The 21,876-nt window shown below is 41.1% G+C and overlaps 2 protein-coding genes across 2 annotated transcripts; both read left to right on the forward strand.

The window, feature by feature from the left end:
- The first annotated feature begins 1,168 nt into the window (after positions 1-1,168).
- On the forward strand, positions 1,169-2,745 carry hoxd4a (homeobox D4a). The gene is made up of 2 exons (XM_069153853.1): positions 1,169-1,592; positions 1,988-2,745. Exons 1-2 carry the CDS (start codon positions 1,184-1,186, stop codon positions 2,284-2,286), a joined length of 708 nt encoding a protein of 235 aa, XP_069009954.1. The 5' UTR covers positions 1,169-1,183; the 3' UTR covers positions 2,287-2,745.
- Positions 2,746-7,954: 5,209 nt separating this feature from the next.
- On the forward strand, positions 7,955-13,939 carry hoxd3a (homeobox D3a). Its single transcript, XM_069153852.1, has 4 exons — positions 7,955-8,038; positions 9,873-9,932; positions 11,570-12,134; positions 12,289-13,939. The coding sequence occupies exons 3-4, from the start codon at positions 11,672-11,674 to the stop codon at positions 13,038-13,040; spliced, it is 1,215 nt and encodes a 404-aa protein (XP_069009953.1). The 5' UTR covers positions 7,955-8,038; positions 9,873-9,932; positions 11,570-11,671; the 3' UTR covers positions 13,041-13,939.
- The last annotated feature ends 7,937 nt before the right edge of the window (positions 13,940-21,876 follow it).

Here is a 21,876-nt window from a genome sequence, read left to right on the forward strand (position 1 = left end):
TGATGTTTTTTTGTTTACCCTTTACACTTTAAAGCCACTCTGTAAATGCAGTTTAGTGCTGCACAAAGAAAGTGCTGTGGTTTTGGCGGGTGGGAAGGGAGGGGAGGGGGGTTAATAAGGTGGTCAGTGTCGCTTCCCGTTGTCTATATATACCCTGTAGAACCGAATTTGTGTGATAAAACCAGAGTCACAGATTCGATTCTAGGGGAGTATATGGTCGATGAAAAAACTTCGATTTATTGCCATCTTGTGTCCGACGTGATGCCTAAAGTGCTTGTTCCCAGTGACAGTGTTGTGAGAGGGAATCTGACAACACCACATGCTTCATGAGCGGGGCGCTGAAACTCTAGAGGCTTCAAGGAAATCTGATGCAAAATGTTTCAAAATAAACATAATCAGCGCGTGCGGTTTTTGTTTGCAATGAAAATGGATTTAGTAAAAGAAACCAAGCCACATGCAGCTGGAGCTCCTTTTTTTTTTTCTTCTCCTGTGGGTCGTTTCTGTCTCTACATTATTGATTCCCATGGCTGCTGCTGCCGGCCAATAGGCTCCCTGAGACAGTTTTTTTTTTTTTTCCTCAAAGGGATGGTAGCAGATGAAGTGATGAGATTCGTGTAACTTTTGGATGACCCCTTCTTGACAAAGACAGTCTCCATCAATTGTCTTCAGTCATTCTTCGCTGCTTTTATACCAAGGGGCTTTTTGTATCTTTTGTTGGTTTCCCTGTTGAACACCGTGCCTTCAAGTTAGACCTTAGAAACTGAAATCATTTTATATCAGCTGCGATAAAACATCCACATGGACAGTAGGGGATGTCCTGTAGGTTTATTTCGTTTTGGTTTTTTCATCATTACAAAGTAAAATAATGAAGTAAGGAGGTATGTGATTTTTTTTAAAAAAATTTTTTAGCATCACTTTTTATTTATTTTCCAGACGTTTCAGGGGAATATTTGTTTTTGTTTTTTTCCACCGGGGTCTAATTTTGGTATCTCTTAAGTTGTGTAAAAAAAAAAAGCATTTAGTTGTATGTTTACTCCGTGTTTGGACCAGCATCAACTCTATTGGCCGATCTGGTCACATGGTTCGCTAACTTTATTCAGTTGACACCAAGTAGGAGGGCTTTATGGAGGGAGGAAAAAAAGACAACTCGAGAAAAATTAGTATTTTCTACCTTCAGAAATTAATGGCCATGAGTTCGTATATGGTGAACTCTAAGTATGTGGATCCCAAATTTCCTCCGTGCGAGGAATATTCACAAAATAGCTACATACCTGATCAGGGCTCGGAATACTACAGTCCATCGCAGGACACAGACTTTCAGCATCCAGGGATCTACCCACGGCCAAACTACACGGAGCAAGCCTTCAGCTGCAACACTGTGCAGGACTCCACAGTGCAGCCACGGGGTCATGTGCAGGAGAGATCCAGCCAAGCGAGCCATTTTAGCGCACAGACTGAGCAGGGGCCCCCGGTCCAAGCGGCCGAACCCCGGACTTGTGGACAGGAGCAAAACACAAAGAGCCAAAATGGGATACAAGCCAAGCAACCTGCAGTAGTTTACCCCTGGATGAAGAAAGTTCACGTAACTACCGGTAAGATGTCCCCCTTCTTCTCTCCTTACAGAGCAGCTAAGAGCTGTAGTTTAGAAATCATTCAGGGGAATATTTATAGGAGTCTTTGAGAGGCCTCGCCAATTACACAAGTCATAAATTTTTATAGCTCAGGAAATAGGCCGCTAGGTAAGAGCCAGAAAGCTCCTGAAAACATATATTGACCGGCGATAATGGTTTTAAATCTGCTGCAAATTTACCTCAATTCAGTTAAAATGATACTTTATTTCCTGATGTCACTACTGCGTGAATTTTGGTAAAGTTTGAGTGCCCCGGGTAGACAGCCTGTACTTTCTCCTGCATTGTTTTTGCCTGCATGCTGCTTTGGCCACATTTTGGTGACTTTGTTGTTGTTGTTTTTTTTCTTTCTCCTCCAGTGAACCCGGATTACACAGGACCTGAGCCCAAGCGGTCCAGAACAGCTTACACCCGGCAGCAGGTTCTGGAGCTTGAAAAGGAGTTTCATTTTAACAGGTACCTGACCAGGCGACGGCGGATTGAGATTGCCCACTCTCTTTGTCTCTCCGAAAGGCAGATCAAAATCTGGTTTCAAAACAGAAGGATGAAATGGAAGAAAGATCACAAACTGCCCAACACCAAGGGCCGATCTGCACCAGCCTCCAGCCATCTGCAGAGCATTCAGAAGGACAACCAGACTGATATCACAGCATTATAATAGAAGGAAGGTCTACTATCTTTAGTAATTAACTGTACATAAAAAAGACAAAGGTGCATCTGACTTTTGCATGGACTGATGTCGTTTTTTTTGTGCCGTTTTTTTTTTTTTTTTTTTTTTTTATTTAACAAAAATGACCCCAGCAGTGTTGACTCAAGTCAGAAAATCAATCAGTCTTTACTGAGAGGTTTGCAAGTTCTGCGTTTTAATTTCTTCGAAGAGACCCGAAAAACATCGAAGCAATCTCCCTTTTCCTTATTTTCGTGGATGTTACCCCCTCTGAGGACATTTATTAAGCACCCTCGGCCGATTTCATGGATTTAAACAAAGTGTCTCTGCTCCTCTCACGTGGATTCACGCTGGTTCAAGATTGAAATATCTTTATTAAAAAACAGGGAGGCCGTTCGTTGAATTTACACACAAACTAAGGTTATTTCAGCCTCTTTCCAATTGAAATTTCACATTAAACGCACAATATATATATATAAATATATATATATATATATATATATATACATATATATATATATATATATATATACTTGAAGGAAGCAGTATTTGCATAGAGCACGCCAAACACTCCTCAACCTCTTTTCGTAAGTTGCAAAATCTCCCGCTGAATGTTTCAGTTACACGTTATTTTTTTTGTGACTTGTATGTTTTAACTTATTTTGTACAAAAAAAGCTTAGAAATTTTCTTAGCCTAAATATTTTTCCCAAACCTAAGACATTCCTGTGCGCGTACTATTCAGAGTGCCCTTATAAATCTCTCCTGACACCTTTGTAAACAGTGTACATTTCCAGAGGCTTTCTCGTGCTATTTGAAGCTCTCGTATGAAAGATCATTTGTTCCTGCATGGCATCAAATTGATATTGGATGTTCCTCATCGGAAATAATCAAACCCTGAATATTTAGGAGTATAATTGTTTATTTTTCTTGAATACGATTTTTACGTCATTATTTATTTGTTTAAAAAAAACGTGTAAATTTTCGTATAGCACAATTTAATTAAAAAGTATTGGTTAAACTTGTATTATTCTGAATTAAGTTTGATCTTTTGTGCATTATTAGCATGGCTTTATCCAACGTTTTAGTCTTAGTAAACATGGGAATCTTCTAGTTTTTCATTTACACCAAGCTAACCGATTGAGGCTTTCAGGTCACGTTTCAAGACAGATATTTCTTGTTTTGTACCGTCATTGTCCTCAAACAAAAAAAGCCCAGAAGCTCTCCCAGTATGAGGAGGGCTCCTCTCTGAAGTCTTCGTGATGAGGGAGTTGAAAAGGTATTTCAACCGAAGGTCGACAAAGCAGCGGTGGCAGGTTCATCCAGGGGACACATTTCAGCCGCAAGGACTGACCCCGACACCCCTGACCCGCCGGACAGGCAGCATTTTCTCTCCCAGGCGCTATTCGCTTTGGTTTGGAGGGCTGGTCCACACTTTAAAAAGCTCATTCAAAGTAAGAAGCAGTGAATTCCACAGTTCTCCACGTCTTTTAACTGTATTTATATCAGGCGCAGCCCCCGGAAAGGTTCTGATGTGTCGCCTCATGTCAATATGCAATCTTTTTGGTTTTATTTTTGTACATGCTTTTTACCTTGTACTGTGCATTGAGATGTGAGAAGTATATTGGAAAAACAATAAAGATTTCTACTGATTATGCATTTAAATATTTGCAAATGGCTTCCTGGGATGTTTATTTTCTCCACTCAAGAAAGCTTTTGATTTTATGGAAAAAAAAAATTCACGACCCATGGGGTATTTATAATTTTTTTTTTGGTATGAATTTTTAATATAACGTCACTTAAATGCTGTTATTTAGAGTCATTTTGTTTGCGCCATTTACAAAAGGCTCCCCATTGGTGAGGAAGTGGTATATTTTTGTTCCCAGTGGTTACAAGCATGTGGAGCCATCTGGACCTCCAGCATAACCCCCTTTTACAAAACATTCACAAATGGACCAAATGTGCACTGCGAGGGCAAATTTAGCCTGTTGTCTTGAAATTTAACAGCAGAAGTGTGTTTTTGGTGCGAGACCAGAAAGAGCTATCATCAAAACAAAGATAAAGAATGAGTTTTCACTCCGCCGTGTGTTAATTTTCCCTCATTATCTCTACTCAAACGGAGCGCGTGCCCTGCGCAAAAACATCCCCACAGAAAATGCTCTAAAGCTCTTTGTGTGACATTTTCGAGGCGAATTTCTTTGTATGAAAATCACGGAGTACGGAATAGTCCTGCAGGAGTCTTTGTGGTAAAATGAAAAGACAAATTAAGTTTTCTGGCCGCAGAATCAGAATTGGATTTATTGCCAAGTACGTTTTAACATGCAATACATTTATCTTGATCTGGTTGTGCATAAGAATCAAAAAGTAAAAAAACCAAAACAACAACAACAGTATACAAAGTAAGAAATTACAACTAACACAAAAGACAGGTTGTATATAAATACAATTTCAAGATAAAGAATGAGTAGGGCACAGCACGATGTAGCCTGGCAGTGAGAATGTGCCCATATAAACAGTGTAATGAGAAGTTTAAAACTCCAACTGACAAGAAAAAACTTTTTTCAGAGGTGTTGGTCCTGCTCCAAAACCTCATCACGCCACATTTCTTAGTGCTCGAGCATGAAGAAATAACAGCCTCTCCACTACCTGATATAATGCAGACTACCTTTATTTCAAGCCCTCCAGATGCTTCACGATATGACTTTATTGAGGATGACCCAGTGCAACACTGACCCTCGACCCACCCCCCCCCCCCTCCCACCACACACACACACACACACACACACACACACACACACACACACACACACACACACACACACACAACAGAATCAACTCTGATCTAAACAAAGTCACCACAAACAGACATACGGACAGACAGGCTGCAGTCACCCAGCGTTCATCCCCAGTGACCACTGTCTGATCCCCACTGAGCTCATACGGGGCTCTATAGGCGTGCACGAGGCGCATACATGTCTGTGTATGTGTAAAATCCAAGCGTGTGTCATATAGATTTAGAGAGCAGCTGAGACAGTGATGCTACCAATCCACCATCCTGCCAAAAATCATCTGCACATAGTTGCTGAAAAGAAGATGAGAGAAAGAGGGAGGAGGGAGGGGGAGGAGGGGGGAGGGAGGGGTGTAACTAACCCACCTAATGTACATTACTAGTCCTTTAACTTAACCAGTGGTTTCTTCCTTTGGTTGAACATTTTGGAGCTAATGTTTGTTTGGAGGTGGTTTTAACTTCTTGCATTAAAACATAAATGGAGCTCCTGCCTATATCATAACAGTTTCCCCAGCAATTATCAGGTCAGGGCAGCCTACTACAACGTGCAGTGTGCAGCCACACTGACCTACATGTCTGAACAGCAATAAATGGGAGCCAAAGGCAGTGCCATTTTCAATGACACTGCACCCAGTGCAGGAATACAACGTCGTTGCTCTCCATCCGGCCATATTTGATTTCCAGCTGTTTTCGCAGAAGCCTCTGCGAGCCAGACAACCCCCCTAAGATATATTAAAGTGCGCTGCCTGCATTCAGAGATATAATCCAGAGACTATACCACTCCGCTCTCTCTTCTCGACCACGTGATTGTCTAAATAATTAATGCAGCACGTCCCCCTAGAAACACGGCGTCGTCATTAATCGCAAGGACTCTATCAGACTTGAAAACTGAAGAGATCCCCCAAGAAAATAATATCCGATACCCGGCGCAACTGTAGTCTGGTACTTTAGCAGCACAGCCGAACCGATGGATGCTTGGGTAGGTAAATATTTCAGCATTTTTCATGTAGCCCGAGCTGGTAAATGACGATATCAAATGTCGTGATATTTGATCAATTGCTCCCTTTGATGTGTGCGCTCTGAGCGCAGTGGAGTCGACTGGCTAGCCGCTGTACGCATGTCTTCTCTTTTATTAAATATAGCAGCAATAGGAGAAATTTTGCGTTTGCCGTTTACGCATGCATCTTCAAACGGGATTGATAGGAGTAGTCGTGAAAATGTAATATCAGTGTGATGTATTTATGGAGGCTCGCTCTGAATAACTGCTCTTTCGGACACAGCACAGTCCGGCTCCTCCACTGGGCCCATTCATTCCTTATTCAGAGGCTAATTCACATTTTTACCAATTTGGTGAGAAAATTTAAAAAAATAAAGGGAAGGCAATATTTTTGGAAGACACAGACTCCAAATTATAAATTGATGTGTGTCTTGGTAAGTTAAAATGAACATACTTGATTTATAGTTGAAGTTTTACACATAAGATGAATAACTAATTATTTGTCTTTCCTTTTCTCTGGAGAGGAAAACCCATTTCTGCTGTTTTTAATGTTGTTGGAGGAAGATTTGATTTGGATTTCTTCGAAGTCGTGGAAGTTTGGGCAGGCTGACAGTTCTGCCTTGTTGTAAATCAACCTCAGTAATTCCTGAAAGGGTGTGAGGCTGTTGGGGGGGCCGGCCGAAAACTGTAAATCTTTCACTTTTATTACCCTCTGAACATATGCTGCGACGCTACCAGTCCTGCTTCTTCTTCTTCTCAGTAAAGATAACCCACCGCTGAAGCAGCCGACGCTCTCCGCGGCTCCAAGTCTTCCTCTTTCACGTCCACTGGCCTCTCGGTGTATTTCTATATTAGTTATTAAACCTTGGCATTATTTCATGAAGTCTGTGATTAATGTGGAAAACAACGCAGTGGAAGACGTGGCTGTGTGACTCGTTGTGGTTCAGCAGTGTGTGTAGACACACACAACAAACACAAGATGATAGTGTGCTTTATTTCAATGCAATCCATTCCCAGCTGGGAGAAAAAAACCCACCTGTCATTTATTTCATAAATCATTTTAAAAATGCACATCATTGCAGTTAGACTATTTGTCAGCTAGGCTAGAGTCAGAAATTGTTCTATTTTACAATATTGTGCAAAACTAGTTGCATGTGGTGCGTGAAGGCCCACTTTAGAGGTTTTATTGTGACATTTCTGCTCGTTTTAATCTGTGGGGAAGTGAAGTGAAAATCTCCAAAGTGCTGCAAATTTCGCAGCTTCTGCACCATAAAATGCACAGATCATTTTACGCACGTAGATTGCACATAGATGCTGTAAGCACAGTGCACCGGTGGAGGCTATAAGAACGTGTAAATGTGTCATTAGTACCCATAAAATGGCATAACTGCTTGTGCTTAAATGCTGAAGTGCAGGCGAGTTGCAGCTCTCGCAGTTCATGAGGAGATAAAAAGAAATAGGCAGAGGGACATTTTCACATTCACACAGTTGAGATGAGGAAATAAACGCCACCCTTTATCAAAATGGATTGGTGAGGTAAGGCTTGCTTGAAGAGGAGAACAATCACGTGAACAAATATGCTTGTATCTAAGGCAGCGCCTTTATTTGTCATCATAAAGCTTCCGAAATACCCCCCCAAAAAAACCTAATGTTAGCTCCAAATGTGTACAGGCCTATCCGTTTTTGAATTCCTGTATATTTCACCGGGTGATTGATTGCCAGCGATTTTTTTTTCTGGAATAAGGATACCTTGTTCGCTTTTTATTGGTAGTTGAATGCGAGTCCTTCCATTCTTTCGGGAATACTGTCTCCACTGGTATATGGAAATGTCTGAAAAACAGCAAGATCAGGTTTAGGACAGCATTGTCTACAGACAAAGGGTGAAGGATTTATTCTAGAGACTGCGTGGAAAGGAACTGAGACTGAGAGGGAACTGGTTTTATGATGAATTGATTCACAGGTAAGCAACTGCATGGCAGAAAGCAACCTTTACTCACGGGTTAATATAATGCAAGGAAATATATATGATTCATTCTATCCAAGGAGGCGATGCTTGTTAATGTCGCCGGCAGCCGCGCGGATATGGAGCCCAGAGCTCCAAAAGCACATTCCTATTTATTTTTTTGTGAACATTGAAATGTTATCGACAGATTGAGCCTCGGCTGCCCTGCGCTTTTTCAGCTGATTTCACGTTTATGAAAAGCGGCTCGGAGGAAGAAGTAGAAGAAGGAACTTTTTCTTTTTGACTCTTGGATCGTAAATCACATTAATTTGTTGTCTTATCGTCACACTGGCGTTTGCCGTGATTTATGTGGTTTCAACTATATGGCTTTGTTAACCTGCGACGTTATATTATACACGAATTCATATCGGAGGCTTTAAAGGATCACCGGGCGGAATAGTGAACAAGAACAAAGGCAAATACTTCTATTTTTCTACAGTTTGGATACCTTTAGGACTAACTTCTTCTGGCTTAATAATCATGTGACTATTTTCTCTTTTTCTTTGGATGTTGTCTTGAATAAACATCAGGCCCGAGTCCGACAATAAAAGCTTATGTTTAAGATGATTATTCCCAATTTTGTTCATATTCAGTTAACTGTTGGCTTTAATCTGTGTGCACTGCATCTTTAGAAATCGCAAAGGCCTTCATATGTTTGTGCGTTTAGTCTCAGGAAACAAAACAAAGATCTGAATGAAGCATTTTGAAATCTATTTTAAAATAGATTTTGCATTTTAGAAACAGGCAGGATTTTTTTCTCCGAAAACAGACCTTGTATTTTATCACAAAAACAGCAAGTAAGGATCTGACATTATTGTTATTATTATTATTATTATTATTATTTTGAGGGAATGTGGATATTTTTTCCGACCTTAACCACACGCGTCTTTAAGCTGTTTAACCTGAATTATTACCAGCATTTCCAGGGATAACCAGGAGAAAGGACTAAGTGAGATAATAACACTCCACATTGAGTCCCGACCCATTGTATGAACCAAACTTACCGTAACAACGCGTAGGCGAAAAACACTGTCGTGTGAAAAGGAGAACCATGTCTGCTACTAGCAGCTCAGTGGGCTCAAAAAGCACTCGAGGTGCGAATTATCGACCACATTTTACACACACACAAAAAAAAAAAAAAAAAAAAAAAAAAAAGGAATCTGAATTACCCTCAAATACAAGCAGTGGATCAGATGTGAGTTTCACACAAACAGAAAAAAGTGCAAGCTATTAATAAAAAAAATTCGGAGGTTTAGTCTCGGCCTTTGGAGCCGTCGGTCGAGCATCTCGTCCTGTTTCTGTCCCCGCTGCTTTGAATTTAGTCGAGACTTGAGTCTGCTTGAAGCCAAACTGCTCGTTGTTCATTAAACTTTGACTTAAAGCTGAATGACCCACAGGTCACCTAAAAAAGCTTATGCCTGCTAGATATTTGGCCTGGCTCTTTGTGGAAAAGTGCACATGTAGGACTTTTGTCTCTCAAGCAACTGAAAGCAGCAACTTGAAAAAACAATCTGTCAGTGACAATTTTTAGTCTCCAATTTAGATTTTTTTTTTTTTTTTTATTCATTAATTTTATTCAGGACACATTTTTGTTCCTGAGCTTCTTGGTAATTACTATTAACTACATATTTTGTTTTGAAATGTGTGAGGATGATTGAGCCTGTTATTTTATATTTTCCTTTATAATATGGATTGAATTTATTGTCCCATGCTTTGCTGCGATTCAAAGAAAAAAAGAAAAAAACCCTCTTCTAATATTAAGTCATTTGATTACATTTTATTTTTCTTCTAGGTCGAGATGGAAGCAGAGATGAATGCGTGAGGGATATAAAACAGATCCGCGCAGATTTCGGTGAGTAACATTTCTTTAATGAAAGGAGTGGACACCACAGCCAACTGCTAACAAGGTGAAAGAGTGATTTGTTATTAGGCTCCATATTTACGCTCCCAGTGTTTTACAGGAGGCTTAAATCATGAAAGCAGACATGAAGGATGGCCTTAACTTCGCCTGTACGCGTAATTATTTACGCAGGCCACAGTCTAGTTTCAATACGTCCATTTGTTTCGTTTGCAACAGTACAGGCTGAATAAAACACAACCAATGAGAGCAAATATAATACTTTTTTCTATGAAAAACAAAAATACACCACACGTGTCTTAGTATTCGCCACATAAGTAAACTACATGCAAAATATAGAATAAAAAATGTAGAAGAATTTCACCACAAAATCCAACGATTTCCACATTACAAGATGCGCCATCGCCAACTTCCCCCTGTCTTATTTCAACCAGCAAAAACAGATCCGGGTTTTCCACCTCTGTGCTGCTGCAAACTCGCACTCAGCCAGAATGGAGGCATCATTTATAAACCGAGCCTCTGCATGGGAGAAGCCGCCGAGTATGAAATTCTTTCCCTTGCCTTCCTCCTACGCTTAGTTTTACACTTCTGAGGGCCGTGAGTCTTGAGGACTGTTTTGCTTTTCATTCCTCTCTGAGGCCGTTTACAACCATAACATTTGCGGTCATAAATTTTGCCGCGGTCCACACTGACAGGTGCAATTGTTATGCACGACGCAGACTGCACCTCCTGAAGCCACCAACATACAGTACAGGACCCTTTGATATTTCTGTTTCAACAGAGTTCAAATACTGACACGCGTTTTTCTGTCATATTCATAAAGAAAATATACCTGCTATCAAAACTTCTATATTATTTATTATCATTTTGGTTTCCTACACATTTTTTAGGCAACTTAATTTAAGGTACATTTTGTAAGAAAGGAACAGAAGAAGAAAGAAACCAGCAGGCACAACATGTAGGTGGAGACACAAAGGCTAATGAAATATCATATTTAACGGCCACCCACCCAACCAAAGTCTCTCTCTCTTTCTCCCACGCACTCTCTCTCTCTCTCTCTCTCTCTCTCTCTCTCTCTCTCTCTCTCTCTCTCTCCCTCTCTCTCTCATGCACGCTCACGCACAGCCACCACCTACATTTTTTTGATATCCACATTAATAACAAACAGTGGAGGAGTTCAGCGTTTAGCTTCTTGCGTGCGTAAACGTGCCATCCAAAATGCGTGTGCGCGGGAACAATGAATGCATGACGGCCTTTGTCGGGCCTTGTGATCAGTGAAAAGGGTATTGTGTGTATGTGTGTGTCAAATGCTGATTCAGCTTATTTGTGAGGGACTCTTAAAGCCTCCCGGAGGGTCCTTTTGGTGCGAGTTAAACTTTAACTATTTTTGTGCCAGAAACAAGTCTAAAGAGCGGCTCCTATGTGAGGCTGGGAGGTGAAGCATTGTTGGAGATTGTTGGAGAGTCACTTGGTCATTTCTAATTTAATAGCTGCTGTAACCTATAGCAACCTGAGCCTGGGCCAAGCACAGTGATTCTCCTTGTTTTATCGTGATCCCTGTATCTCACACATTCATTTGGGGTAATGTAAGGATGCTGCAGATATAATGAGTGATATGTTTCCCTTTATAGGTCACAGACTGGAGCAACGGTGGGAAACACCAATCACGTGAATAAACAACACCCATGCCATTGGATAGAGTTGCACTGGCTTATTGGCTTTAAACCCACAAAATGCAGAAAGCAACATACTACGATAACTCTGGACTTTTTGGGGGCTACACCTACCCCAAACCAGACTCCTACAACTATGGCCCCGCACACCAGACCTACCCTACTTCTAACATCGAGAGTGACTACCAGAGCTCGGTGTGTCCTATTCAGACCTCTGCAGTCCGGCCACCGGCCCTCAAAGACAGTGACCTGAACGGAGACTGCATGCGGCAAGGCAGCAGTCAAAGTAACAGCAGCAGCCAAGCAACGAGCATCGCGGAGCAGCAGGCGCCGCCGCTGTCCGCGTCCTCCCCCAGCTCCAACAGCTCCGCATCCCAGAAGAAGAAGTCACCGTCCAGCAGCAGCAGTGTTTCTGGTACTGGCACACCAGCCCTCACAAAGCAGATCTTCCCCTGGATGAAGGAGAGCCGGCAGAACTCAAAGCAGAAGAGCAACTGTGCCACTGCAGGTAGTGATCCTGAAGGTGAAGTGTGTTTGTGTGTGTTTTGGGGGGAGGTGTTGTGTGGGAGGTGGGGGAGGGGGGAGGGGTGACTGGGCCTTGATGTGCTCACACTTGATGTGAATTGGTACTCATATATGACTCAAAAGGCTAAGATGATGCTGTGGTTCGTTAACAGGTGGCGAGGTGAGTGATGAGAAGAGCCCACCAGGACCAGCCTCCAAACGGGTCAGAACTGCTTACACCAGCGCGCAGCTCGTGGAGCTGGAGAAGGAGTTCCACTTTAACCGCTACCTGTGTCGTCCTCGGAGAGTGGAAATGGCAAATCTGTTGAATCTCACCGAGCGCCAAATAAAGATCTGGTTTCAGAACAGGAGGATGAAATACAAAAAGGACCAGAAGTCTAAAGGGCTCCCGCACTCTCCCCTGGGACACTCCCCGGATAGAAGCCCGCCGCTGAGTGGCCCAAATCACATTGGATACTCTGGCCAGCTCCAAAACGTGAACAGCCTCAGCTATGACGCGCCCTCGCCCCCGTCCTTCGCCAAACCCCAGCAAAACATGTACGGTTTGGCCGCGTACACGGCGCCCTTGGGTGGCTGCATCCCGCAACAGAAGAGGTACCCGGGCTCCGAGTACGAACACCACGGCATGCAGAGCAACGGCAGCTTTGCCAACGCCAATTTGCAAGGCAGCCCCGTTTATGTGGGTGGGAATTTTGTTGATTCCATGCCAGCCTCGGGCCCCATGTTCAACCTCGGCCATCTCCCCCACCCCTCATCCACCAGTGTGGACTACAGCTGTGCCGCTCAGATCCCAGGAAACCACCACCATGGACCCTGTGATCCCCATCCCACATACACAGACCTCACCTCTCACCAAGCGTCTCAGGGAAGGATTCAGGAAGCGCCTAAACTGACGCATTTGTAATATGTGGTTTCCGTGCGTGTGTGTGCGCGCGCGCGCGCGTGTGTGTGTGTGTGTGTGTGTGTGTGTGTGTGCGTGCCAAAATTACGTTGCGCTCTTTTTTATTACCTCACTAGTCTAATAACTACACTCCAAGCGAGTCGTGTGTATTATTACAGTATTATTGATATTACTATTAATGCTATTGTGTAATTATTTTCTGAATAATACAGCTTTGTCCATTTCTCTTGAATATTTGGGGATGCGCAGAGGCACACTGGCCTGGTTGTCAATAGTTCTTTTTTTTTTTTTTTTTTTGGTTTATTCTCAAGTGCAATGCGCAATTTTTGACTGAATATTTCATGCCGTTACTTGAAGGTAAGTCTTGTAGATCACGAAAGTAGAAGCTCATCCTTAGAAAGAAGGATTTTTAGGGACATTTTCGTCTGTTTGTTAGGATCTCATTTTTGCGTCACGGGCATCCTATTTATTTATTGTTTTCTTACTTTGCATAATCTTTCGTACTAGCATATAGCCTATTTATTATTTAATTCCTTTTGTATTGCACATTATTTATCGTTTCTATGCGAGTATTTATAAGTGTGGACTTTGTTGTAAGATTGGACAGATCAGTGCACTTGGAAGTGTTGGCAAAACAGGGTTTGGAAAATGCTATGACTCGCAGTGTATTGTTGGAAAAAGAGCATTTCTAATTGTAAATCTGGGATAAATGGGGCATTATATAGTGTATAAACACCACTATTATATGTCCATGGTTAATCTTGTGTCAAACCTTAAGCAAAACGTAGACTATCGAAGTATCAAATATTATACACACCAGCATGTCATTTTGTGTAGTCCATTGCTATTTTTTATTTGTCTTCCATTGTTATTCCATTCAGTTGGATATCCATAAATTTATGAAACCCTAATGATATTGAAATGTTATATTTTATTGTGTTTAACATTTTGTAAATAAAGTGCTTAAACTTGTATTTTTTTATTGCATTTTGTTGAGTCTGTTAAAAAAAAAAAAAAGAAAAGCTGCTGGTGATTATTTTTTAATTCAGCTGCTGCTGCCAGTATATCTGTCAGGTAACAGTGCTGAGGAGACTTATTGACTCTCAGCTCTACTGTACAGTCCAAACAGGGAGACACGATCAATAATTAGACACCACGATATCTAAAACTCATCAGACGGCTCTATGCAACCAATGCAAAGTGCATTTCAGCGGAATAAAAGGCTCTGGAGATTATTGATGTTTTATTGGTATGAGGGAAGTGAGTCTATGGGTTTATTGCATCTTCCACATGTCACTTATCATTTTTTAAACTCGGCCACATGATTACCTTCCTGTGTGCCGGGACAATAAAATAAGCTCAATTTTCCTGTAAAGACCAGAGTCTAATCACTGGCTGTCTAATTGATTGGTGCACAGCGAGGCGGACCTTCAAAATAAAACCCCTGTAAATTGGAAAAGCAAAAAAAAAAAAAATTAAAAAAAATATGCCCATTTGTTGGTGGGTGTAAAGGAGAGCTCAATGGTGACAATTAAACTAAAAGAAGAAAATAATACACGGTGCTTCTTTGACATTGGAAAAGATGCAGAAGATGTGTGTGAGAGAGGGAGAAAGAGAGAGAGAGAGAGAGAGAGAGAGAGAGGGATGGAGGGGGGGAGAGCAGTTCATCCTTTATTGCTCCTGGAGAGCCATTTCAAAGCTCATTAATCAAAAACTCGTCGCTTTCAGACTCCTCGCTGATCCCTCCCCCTCGTGAACAAAGCATTTGCATTCCAAATCCAAGTAACACATTTCTAACCGAGCAGGCCGATCTTTAATGGAGGGGGAGAGTTAGGGGGGGAAAACATACTGTGGTCACATTTTCTAAGATGATATATCCTCGGACTTAAGAGCGCATGAAGGCAAATGAAACTCATAGTCACAGAAATCCTCGCAGGTTCACAGTGAACCCCCAAAACTTTCCCACACACCGGAAATGGATGAGATTTAACACGCAGTGTAAATCCTGAACCCTTTAACAGCAGCTTTGAAGTAGATTTTTATTTTTTTTATTTAAAAATAAATAAATCTTATTTCACACTAAAATCCATCTTGGATTCCATCTGTGTCTACAAATCATCTCAGTATTCAATGGATGGCGGCCATTTTAACCCGTGCTGCTCCTCTTTCATCCTCCTCCCTCCCACTTTCTGCACCTCACAAGTCATTTATTGAGCTCTGAAAATAGGTCTCATAAAATAGCATAGCTACCACTGAACAGAAACATGTTTTGCCCCCAAACAAACAGAATATTAGTGAAATATTTTCATGTATTTTGCATAAAAATATCTGATCGAATAGAAAATGCATGAAAACAAGTTCAATCATTTATATGAAAATATGTAGTCAAATGAATTAAACAATATTAAAAGAATAGTGGACATTTTTTCATTGATTAACTCTTTAAAGTGCATATGATGACAAAAAATGTGGACAAGTGAGCCATCAGGCTATGAAATAAATAAATCAAAATGCCACTCAATCAATCAAATGTCATTATACTCCTAATTCTGCAAAGTAGACATGAGTGTAGGAAAGTTTCGCCTTATTTGGAAATAGCAGCAGCATGATTCTTCTCAGCTGCTCTGTAAAATAGAAATGTTCCTTCACAGAGAAGCCTGGTTGGAAAACGGTGTAAAAACATGGCGCTTTAGAGACTCTGCATGTTGTCTATGCCAATACTTCCTGCTGGTGGTTTGCAATCAAGCAACAGTTTCAGGCTATGCATCAATTAAATCTGTGTTTTTGGCCACTCCTATACTTCATCTATCAGCATTGGCTGATGATAACAGGTGAAATATAAGTTGGCCTAATTCATACAAATCAAGCAGCTTTGTTGAAGCAGGCAGTGCAGCTCATTTGGTGCTCCTGATTGGATACCAGCCGAGCAGGCCACGCCCTCTCCGTGGAGGGTAATATTTACATATGGGGAAGTAGTCCTTTTGTAGACCAACTATTAATGAGAACAAGAGGCGCTAACAGCATTTAAACTTATCTCTACTCAGGACATGCTAACAGGAGACCGCCAGTATTTAGGATATCATTTTGATAAAGTAGTCTGTGGGATGATGGACAGAAGGTTAATGACAGGGACCACCGGGAGAGACGCAGCGTTTCATTCAAAGTGTGAGGTAGAGTAAAAGACGCACTCAGAGCTGCTTCTGTTGTGTCTTTGTAGCTCAGGATGGGATGGAGGGACAAACAGCCGTTCACTGCACCAGCACCAGACTGTTGTTTAATCAGGTCTCGAAGAAAGTTGCTCTGCACAACATATCGCGATGACTCCTCTGTGCAAGTGCGCAGCATTCTTCTCCATCTCAAGAGGGTGTTTTTTTTTCCTTCTTCTGTTTTGTTTTTTTGTACGCGCGGGTTGGAGGGACAAGAGGGAGCTGCAGAAGAAACCACCGTAAGATTAGTTAGAACACATTTTGGTTTCTTTGCGCGCTGCTTTGTTTGCACCGAACAATCTGGCTGTGGATTATAAAGCGTCGGATCAAGACAACAAAGCAATGAACGGAAGTAAACTGGGAAAGGACTTAAAAAGATCTGAGAAAAAGTGCAGAAGGACTGCTCCCGAGTTATTTCTGAGCTGAAGAGCGGGACATGAAAGAACAAAAGAGGGTCAGAAGGTGTGTTTTTGTTTTATCACAGAATCCATATTCATTTTCTCTACAGGAACAATAGTTTGGATGCTGCCGAGGAGACAGTGACGAGGAGCTGCTGCTCCACCCACAACACCACGAAGAGATGCTCTGCCTGTGGTTTGAGAAAATCAGCTGCTAGGTGACTTTTCTTTTCAAATCCAATGAAGACATCTGATTCACTAAGAAGGGGCTAAATCTAGTTTGGAATTTAACTCCGAGGGAGCGTTTGAATTGCTTTTTTTTTTTTAATTAATTTATTTTTTATTTCCTTATGTAGGCTATTTATTCATATTTATCCTATGATCTGGACAATGAAACAATTTAAATATGATATCAATATTTTTTGTGTGTGTAACTCCATTTATCCAATGCCATGATGCTATTATTGGTGTATACATTTCTGTGCAAACTATTTTGTAATGTTTCATGTTGCGAAATCAAAATGTGAGTGACCTCACTGACTGTTTCATGTATTCTGTAACAAGCTTTTCTTCTGTCTACAAAATGTCTATTTTTTTTTTCCAAATAAAAGACTATTTCCCTCAAACTGATGTTTATTTATTTTATTTTATTTACCCTTTTCTTTAAGCTTTTCACAAAAATACAGGACAGGAACAACATTATTGTCCGCAGTGTTTACGATTCCCTGCAGTTCCATAATGATATTTTGAACATGTATAAAGTTTATATCTCTTTTTTTGTTAAAGGGACAAAAACGATTTAATTTCTATCTTCATACAGAGGCTCATTGGAGAGGATGTTCTGTAATTATTTGGTATCAGACAGCAGGAGGAAGGAAAAGTGATCTGCATCACACACCCTGACCATCTGCAAAGACAGAGGATGTGAATGTCAGAGGGCACCCTCATCAGAAGTCCTTTGTTTTTATTGCCTCTGCTGTCGTTAAGGATCGGCCACACTGCGTGTCGGTGAACAGGTGCGGGAAGTAGGCACTTTCTCCATGGGGAGTGTATCTGTGTCGTTTGGCAACTAATAAAGTCACTGAGCCTCCCTTGAAAAGAAAACAACTCCACAACTACTATAGGATACAACACATCATATGCAGCCTCCTTATTTGTGCACTGGTTGCTGGGGGCTACATCTGTCCTTCAGCTGTTTAAGAAAGGTTTATTGCATGGAAAAAAAATGAATCCACATACAATGACAAATATAGAAGTGTCAGCACAGAGCCAAATATTTTTAATGAGGTGAAAAGGCTAAAACAAGACAAACCACCGTGTGAGGGTTGTCCTCATTTTGCACCAGACATACTGTATCTGAAGTAAAACATCTTTAATAGTTCTTTACCCTGTCAGCTCCTACTTGTGCATGAGACATGCCTCTGCAGCTGACTGACGCAGCAAAGTTGTGCAGACGCATACCACAACAGTAGGGTACGTGTTTTCAATAAGAACATGAAACAGATGAAAACCAGTCATGGAAAAATGTCAGACTTGTTGTTGGACTGGTCTTATATTTCAACACAGTGTCCACGTTGAACATGTGTCTTCTTGAGTCCTAAAACACGTTAACTGAGAGACACCTGCAGCCAAAGTGCCGAGAAATAACAGCAGCTGAGGAGCTTCCCCACATGGATCATGCATGTTGTCACGGAAACTGATGCGCGTGGATTTATCGCAGCTCTTGTGTGTTAGTGATATTGATATAATTGTAACTATAATAAATGACTCCCTCCTCTGGGTATGATTTAGAGGGCTCGGCCAAAAGGCGCTTCTCCTCCTTCCTTGTGTGAAAGATAGCGCAGTGATGTGAGGAAACTTGAAGTAATTCATACATTACCCGAGCCTTGACTGCAATGCTCTGGTAGTCTGTATCCAAAAGTATTAGTGCCTCTACCCTTTTCTGATGCTCATATGGATTTCCTTCACAGCATTTTCTGTATGAAATTATGAGTGAATAAATTGCATCTTCATTTATCTTCGAAAAAACCTTCTGTGCTGACTGCGATACTCAGCTCTCAGCGCTTTACATAATTATATTAGTCTTCTGCTACACCACAAAATTGATTGCCCAAGAAAATGAACCTGGCTTTGCTATAAATTACACCTATGGATCATAAGAAATGTGTTATTTTGTTTAAAATAGTACCTAATATAATTAGAGCTCTAATTCATGGCAAGCTACAAGTGTGCCTATTACAGTAACAGGGTTTGGAATTTAATCTGTCTGCTGGATAAAGAATGATCCTGTGTGGTTTTCATTTGTAATCCCAGACACATTATTTCAGTAAAATAGTCTGTGACTTTTAGATATGAGAGATGGATTGTTGAATGAATAACTATATTCATAAGTTTCAGTATTAAAGTTAACAATTCATCCAAGGAAGTTTCAACATTCATCCCACCACCTGTCCCGTGTAACTGGATCCTGCTCTGTTGGAGGTCTTACCTCTGCGGAGGATGTGAGGAGGCTCTTTGTCAGTGTGACGTACAGCATCCTTACAAGATGATATCATATATAGAATATATCAGAATGCTGATTTCAGAGGAATGACATCTGAAACATTAAAACGGACTCTGTGTCATTAAATCAATATACAAGTGCATTTAAAGGATAAAACGGCTTTTTTTTTTATTATTTATTTATTTATTTTTACTATTTTTGTTGTTGTTAACAAATTCCATAAAAAGAACAAAACCAGGATCAAAATATGTCACTCAAAACCTGCCAACTTTCCTGTCTGGACCACTCAGCTCCAAGCCCATTTGTTCCTTCTGAAGGTTTAATTTATTTAAAAACCACCTAACCACAAATATATAGTTTTCATTTTGCAAAATCTAAATCAGTCTGACAGAATAAAATCTTGTGCTATGCATTGCTGGGGTAAAAAGGCCTTATCAGATTTAGGTAAAAACATTTTGGACATAAGTTAATTTTTTTTTTTAAACAAGCAGATTTGGCTGTCAGAACAGAAAGTAATATTAACTTGATAAGATTTCTTTAGAGTGTCCTCCTACAAAAAAAATGACCTCATCGTTTTTTGTGTGCAAGCGACTTATTGTGACTCAGTTATTTTAAAAAACAAACAACAAAATACCTTCATGCGAGCCAAAAGACAAGACCTGCAACAGACATGTTCCCTACGTCAAGATAAACATAACCACAGATGTAATAATAACTGCTAATTAAAACTATGATATGCGCATGCTGCACATGTCATTGAGGAGGCAACTGCTCTAACCAGTGCACATTGAAAAAAAGAGTCTCTTTTGGACATTTTGTGTTGTTGTTGACCTTTAGTTTGGTATTAGTATGACGTACAAAACTGAACCTGTGGCTTACCTTTAGAGGGATTCGCCTTAGGAGGTCTCGCCCTCCGTAAACCATGAACCTTGTGTGTTACCTCGGCGGGTAAACCGTGAACCTCGTGTGTTACCTCGGCGGGTAAACCATGTGTGTTACCTCGGCGGGTAAACCGTGAACCTCGTGTGTTACCTCGGCGGGTAAACCATGTGTGTTACCTCGGCGGGTAAACCGTGAACCTTGTGTTTTACCTCGGCGGGTAAACCGTGAACCTCGTGTGTTACCTCGGCGGGTAAACCATGTGTGTTACCTCGGCGGGTAAACCGTGAACCATGTGTTTTACCTCAGCGGGGCTTGAACCCGTGTCTTCATGAGGTCGTTGCCAGCTCGGGGTCGGCGATGTAGACCGCTGGACTATCTTCGGCACCTGACGATGAGTCGCAGGAGAAAGTGATTCTACTTCACCAAGGTTGCTATTAATGGTTCAGATTCCACCTTAACCTGTTGATTGTGATTCAACTTTTAGTGAAGTTGAAATGTTTGGAGAAATTGAAAAAGTTTTGCATACACTACACATTACAGGAAGATATAATATCACTGCAGACCCCCTTGAAAACACGTATATCTACTATCCAAAGAATGTCTGCGGCAATGTTGGTCGCATTTGAATGAATATTTATGGGCGGTGGAGTTATAGGTTGCAGTGAGCCAAAGATTTGTCACAATGCTGTCTAACTCCTAGGAAGATTGGTGGTGCAGTGGTTGGGACTGCTGCCTCTCAGTAAGAAGGTTGGGGGTTCAATTCCCCCTTTGTTATGACTTAAAAAAAAGTCATACTACAGCAAAAAGTGACCTTAAAGTCATTTTTGGATCACTTTTTGGACGACGTGCTATAATATGACTTTTATATCACATTTTGAACGACATGCTATGGTATGCCTTTTGGATCACTTTTTGGCCGCCATGCTACGGGCACACCAATCGACGAAAATGAATTCTTATGATAACTTTTAATTCCAAACATGTTAAGAGAGCACAGACTACATTTCAAGTCTGTCCGACAAAATCTGTTGGAGAAGTTCGTTAAAGTACAGCACGTGTGAATCGCCAAAAATGGCAACTAAATTCAAAATGGCGGACTTCCTGTTGAGTTGACATAATGGTGCAATGTGACTTTTTTGTACATCTCAGTGTGATACACATGTCCACTGAATTTCGTGCATGTAGGTAAATGTAGCTGCCGGGGCATCTGTTTAGGGGGCGTTATTACATTACATTACATTTAGCTGACGCTTTTATCCAAAGCGACTTACAATAAGTGCATTTCAACCATGAGGGTACAAAACCCAGAACAACAGGAATCAAGAAAATACAATTTCTTCAAGAAAGCCAAACTACAAAGTGCTATCAGTAAGTGCCATTTTAAGTGCTACTAAAGTTCTACTGTTCAAGGTAAAGTCGGAAGAGGTGTGTTTTTAGTTTGCAGCGGAAGATGTTCAGAGTTTCAGCTGTCCTGATGTCGGTGGGGAGCTCATTCCACCATTTAGGAGCCAGGACAGCAAACAGTCGTGATTTTGTAGAGTTTGTAGCGTTAGCGAGCCATTTGGCCACGCCCACTCGCGACTCCACTAAAATACAAAATGTTTCGCTGGGAGAGACATGTGTACCAACTTTCATACGTTTTTGAATATGATAAAGCCGCCAAAAATGTAGTTGTTTACGGAGAATCATAATAATCACTTGGATAACAACAGGGTTTTCGCACCATCGGTGCTCGGGCCCTAATAAAGACAAGAAGAAGTGACATTTAATGAAGTGAAACACCTTTATATAGTCAGAAGTCGAGGATCAAATTCATACTCAAATGAAGCCCGATTAGATCTGAGATCAAA

The sequence above is a fragment of the Embiotoca jacksoni genome, unplaced genomic scaffold, assembly GCF_022577435.1.
Source record: "Embiotoca jacksoni isolate LCO1_2020_lvr unplaced genomic scaffold, fEmbJac1.0.p SCAF_2, whole genome shotgun sequence".
Lineage (NCBI taxonomy): Eukaryota > Metazoa > Chordata > Actinopteri > Embiotocidae > Embiotoca > Embiotoca jacksoni.